The 4,568-nt window shown below is 53.9% G+C and overlaps 1 protein-coding gene across 1 annotated transcript; it reads left to right on the top strand.

Moving 5' to 3' along the window:
- The first annotated feature begins 1,973 nt into the window (after nt 1–1,973).
- On the top strand, nt 1,974–3,954 carry LOC135577657 (olfactory receptor 14A16-like). The gene has a single exon (XM_065047790.1). It carries the CDS (start codon nt 1,974–1,976, stop codon nt 2,913–2,915), a length of 942 nt encoding a protein of 313 aa, XP_064903862.1. The 3' UTR covers nt 2,916–3,954.
- The last annotated feature ends 614 nt before the right edge of the window (nt 3,955–4,568 follow it).

The following is a 4,568-nucleotide window of genomic DNA, read 5'->3' as shown; positions in this document are numbered from 1 at the left end:
AAAGTGCAGCTGGGGAGGTCCAGGCTGGACATGAGCAGAAAGGAATGTGATGGAAGGGCAGTGCTGTGGGGGAGCAGGTCAGCAGAGGGAGTCTGCATCAGCCCAAGGCTTTGTGCTTCAAGGACCAGCTGGGGAGGATGGAGAGATCTCAGCAAAGGAAGGAAGATGCTCAGACTTGTCCCGCTGATTAATGAAACACATCCAGGTTTACTGACCATCAGAGATACCTTTACTTTGCTTTTCCTGAACTGCCATCTCAGCCTCCAGTTTTCTGCTCTAACTGACCGTGGGGTCAGTTCCTCACTAGTGTTTCTCAGTGGGACTGATTAACATTACAAGAAACTTTGGAGTCTGAATCTAACTTTGAATTCTTGAGAAGTTTCTTCAACTCCTCCAGGGTCTGAGGTCCATGGACTCAGCACCAAACCCACCAGAGGGGTCATTAAAGCACCTTGGGCTGCTCCTGTGCTGCTGAGCTGGGCTGGGCTCCTGGGACACAGGGAGCTCATGGCAGCGGCAGCGCTGCAGAGAGACAGCTCTGCCCAGGAGCAGCTCCTCTGCACACGCAGCAGGGCTGAGGGCTCTGCCTGGGGATCTCGGGAGACGAGCAAGGCACAGAGAGATTAAAGGTGGTCAGGACTGGGAGGATGACTGAGAGCTCACTGGAGGAGAAACCTTTGCAGCCCTCGCCATGGTAAGTCTCTGGGTGCAGGGCAGTGCAGCTGTAGCTCCTGGAGGCATCTCCTGAAACTGGCACAGGCACAGCTTGTGGGGTCTGTAAGGACGGGGCTCTTGTCCGGCCATGTTGAACAGCTGTGAAGCCGGGTGAGCACCCAGGGGTGCCCAGGGCTGTCCTGCAGAGCAGGGTCCCTGCACCCCAGGGCTGTGCCGGGCAGGGACTCTGCCGCCTGCCAGGGTCAGCGCTCAGCCTGCCCGGGAGATCCCATGGCAGCAGCTGTGGGTGGAAGGAGCGACCCCCGGCAGGGCAGGCAGGGAGCTTGTGGGGTTGAAGGGGGCTGTGTGGGTCAGGGCTGCTCAGAGCTCCAGATCCCCCCACAGACATGGCAGAGGGTCCTTCTGAACAACAACATCAATACAGGAACCTCTGCAAGGGAAGGAGTCTGTGCTGTCAGTTTTTCACTCTTGGTCGGCTGGGTGTGCAGTGGGAGGTGGGGATTTATTTCTCTCTTTGGAGAAGACACTGAGAGAGGGAGAGGGAGAGGGAGAGGGAGAGGGAGAGGGAGAGGGAGAGGGAGAGGGAGAGGGAGAGGGAGAGGGAGAGGGAGAGGGAGAGGGAGAGGGAGAGGGAGAGGGAGAGGGAGCTCCTACCAGATATGCCAGGGACGGGATTTAGGAACCCCCCTGCCATCCCCTGCAGTGCAGACACATTTCCCAGTGCAACCCCTGGTCTCCTCTCCTCCCCAGCAGACCCTCTGCCCCAAAGCCATGGGGTCCAGGTCACGAGTCTCCACCTCAGCAGCTGGACCTCCAGGTGAAGGGTTCCTGGAACGGGGTACTCAAAAAAGGTGCTAAAAGTACTTGCTCTCCAGTGTCATCATGTGAGTGGCAGCAGCACAGCCGGGTCAGGAGAAGGTTCCACAGCATGCCCATCTGCCTTTCTGTCCTTGCTTTATCTTCTGGTAGCACTGCAGTGTCCTTCCCTGTTTCTCCACCTGTTTCTGGTGCTCTTGCTCTCTGGGGTTGGTGTGCGAGTGTCGGTCACTTATTGTTCTGACACCAACTCAGGGGGGTCTTGCCCCAGAGCTGTGTTGATGGAAACCAGATGACCAAGCTGCATTTTAAACTGTGATGAACTGTTTTTCCCACTTCATAGACAAAGAGAATGAGCTGAAACATCCCTCCATCAGGGAAGGGGTTTTCCATGAGAAACAACATATTTTCCCCAGAGAAGTCTCCCCTAACTTGTCACTGTCTTTCCTCCTTGCACAGGTCCTCATGCCCACAGGCAGCCAATGTCCAACAGCAGCTCCATCACCCAGTTCCTCCTCCTGCCGTTCACAGACACACGGGAGCTGCAGCTCTTGCACTTCTGGCTCTTCCTGGGCATCTACCTGGCTGCCCTCCTGGGCAACGGCCTCATCATCACCACCATAGCCTGGGACCAGCACCTCCACACCCCCATGTACTTCTTCCTGCTCAACCTCGCCCTCCTCGACCTGGGCTCCATCTCCACCATTGTCCCCAAATCCATGTCAAATTCCCTCTGGGACACCAGGGCCATTTCCTATTCAGGTTGTGCTGCGCAGGTCTTTCTGTTTTTGTTTTTCATTTCAGCAGAGTTTTATCTCCTCACCATCATGTCGTACGACCGCTACGTTGCCATCTGCAAACCCCTGCACTACGGGACCCTCCTGGGCAGCAGAGCTTGTGTCCACATGGCAGCAGCTGCCTGGGCCACTGGGTTTCTCAATGCTCTGCTCTACACGGCCAATACATTTTCACTGCCCCTGTGCAAGGGCAATGCCCTGGGCCAGTTCTTCTGTGAAATCCCCCAGATCCTCAAGCTCTCCTGCTCACACTCCCACCTCAGGGAACATGGGCTTATTGTGGTTAGTGCCTGTTTAGCATTTGCGTGTTTTGTGTTCATAGTGGTGTCCTATGTGCAGATCTTGAGGGCCGTGCTGAGGATCCCCTCTGAGCAGGGACGGCACAAAGCCTTTTCCACCTGCCTCCCTCACCTGGCCGTGGTCTCCCTGTTTGTCAGCACTGCCATGTTTGCCTACCTGAAACCCTCATCCATTTCCTCCCCATCCCTGGATCTGGTGGTGTCAGTTCTGTACTCAGTGGTGCCTCCAGCAGTGAACCCCCTCATCTACAGCATGAGGAACAGGGAACTCAAGGAGTCTATAAGGAAAGTGATGAATGTTTGCTTTTCAAAAGCAGTAATGAACTGACCTCCTGCTTCTGCATGTCACTTGTAATATAACTCATACCAGTTCAACCTGAGTTTTGTACGTTGTTTTTTTTTTTTCTTTGGTTTTAGGTATTCTTTCTTGTATTAATGCTACCCACAACCAAAATTATTTTTCATCTTATATCTGTGTCCATATCTACCTGTCTGGTGTGACCCGTTGTCTTTTTCTAAATAAGGAGCTGTACTCTCTGTGTGTATAAATGAAATAAAGGACCCCGCACTGACTTGTTTGCCCAGAATCCTCTCTCTGGGATCTCTGGGGCTGCAGGAGCCATGTCTGTGTGCTGAGGGGGAGTGAGCAGGACCCACCCTGAGCTGGGTCTTCCTCCCACCCTGACCAATGTGAATCTGTGGACTCAACCCATGGCCCTGGGCACCACAGCCCACTTGCTCTGCAGTTCGGAGCTGTATGGAGCGTGGGAAGGGGGGCAGGAACAGCTGGCCAGGTCAGCATAGCTCAGCTCTCTTGGGAAAGGGCTCTGTGGGGAGACGGGATGTTCCAGGAGAAGCATGGGGCACTGTATGTGTGCAGGAAAGACATGGAAAGATAAACCCTTTGCTGCAGGTGGCAGCTTGGGGCAGGCAGCCCTGGCACTGGGGCAGCAGCTTCTCATGTTTAGTGTTGTTTTTTTTTTTTTTTTCGAGGGATGTTTTGTGTTCATCGTGGTGTCCTATGTGCAGATCTTCAGGGCCGTGCTGAGGATCCCCTCTGAGCAGGGACGGCACAAAGCCTTTTCCACCTGCCTCCCTCACCTGGCCGTGGTCTCCCTGTTTCTCAGCACTGCCTTGTTTCCCTACCTGAAGCCCCCCTCCATGTCCTCCCCATCCCTGGACCTGGTGGTGTCAGTTCTGTACTTGGTGGTGTCTCCAGCAGTGAACCCTCTCATCTACAGCATGAGGAACCAGGAGATGAAAGTGTCCCTGAAGAAGCTGATTCAGTCATTTTTCTGTCGGCAACAATAAGTTACCCATGTCTCTTTAGAAGTGATTTCCAGTTCATCTCAGGAACCTCCTGTGCATTGTGCATTTTATCTGTGATAACCATGTTTGTCAAGGAATTTCTTCACCCACGGCACTTCTCCAGAGCAGTGACTCAGAGGCCTGTCTACCTCTTTCTGGGGCCCTGGTACAGCTGATGTCCTGTGTCACTTCTCTGTAATACAGGTGTGGACCCATTTTGAAATCACTGTATTTCTGAAATTGGGGCCATCTTTTTGAAACACCCCACAAAAGGGGATTTCCTCAGTCTCAATATTTGGAGCTTGGGCTCTTCTTCCAAAGCTGTGGTCAGCCTGAATAAATTTCCCCCACAAGGCCATGCTGCCGTACTTGTGTTTTTCATGGCTCAGGGGAGGACTTGGGGCACCATGTTACGTCATGGTGCTGGTTTGAGTGTCCATCTGTGGGTGCTCATTGTTCCTGGAGATGGTGAAGGACCTTCAGTGATCTGCCTTGGACTGTCTCGCTGTGGTTTCCAGGCACCACAGCCTGCTCCCTGTGCTCTGTGCTTCAACAGGAGAATGAATGACCCACAGAACCCTGTCTCTGCATTCCAAAGCTCAGGGCAGGCTGCTCTGTCACTGCGGTAGCAGGAGCAGCATGAAGAGCTCCTGGCCAGGAGTCGTGTGCTGGT

The sequence above is a fragment of the Columba livia genome, unplaced genomic scaffold, assembly GCF_036013475.1.
Source record: "Columba livia isolate bColLiv1 breed racing homer unplaced genomic scaffold, bColLiv1.pat.W.v2 Scaffold_132, whole genome shotgun sequence".
NCBI classification, from domain to species: domain Eukaryota; kingdom Metazoa; phylum Chordata; class Aves; order Columbiformes; family Columbidae; genus Columba; species Columba livia.
The sequence above is the reverse complement of the archived record's forward strand: the minus strand, read 5'-3'. Positions and strand labels throughout refer to the sequence as shown.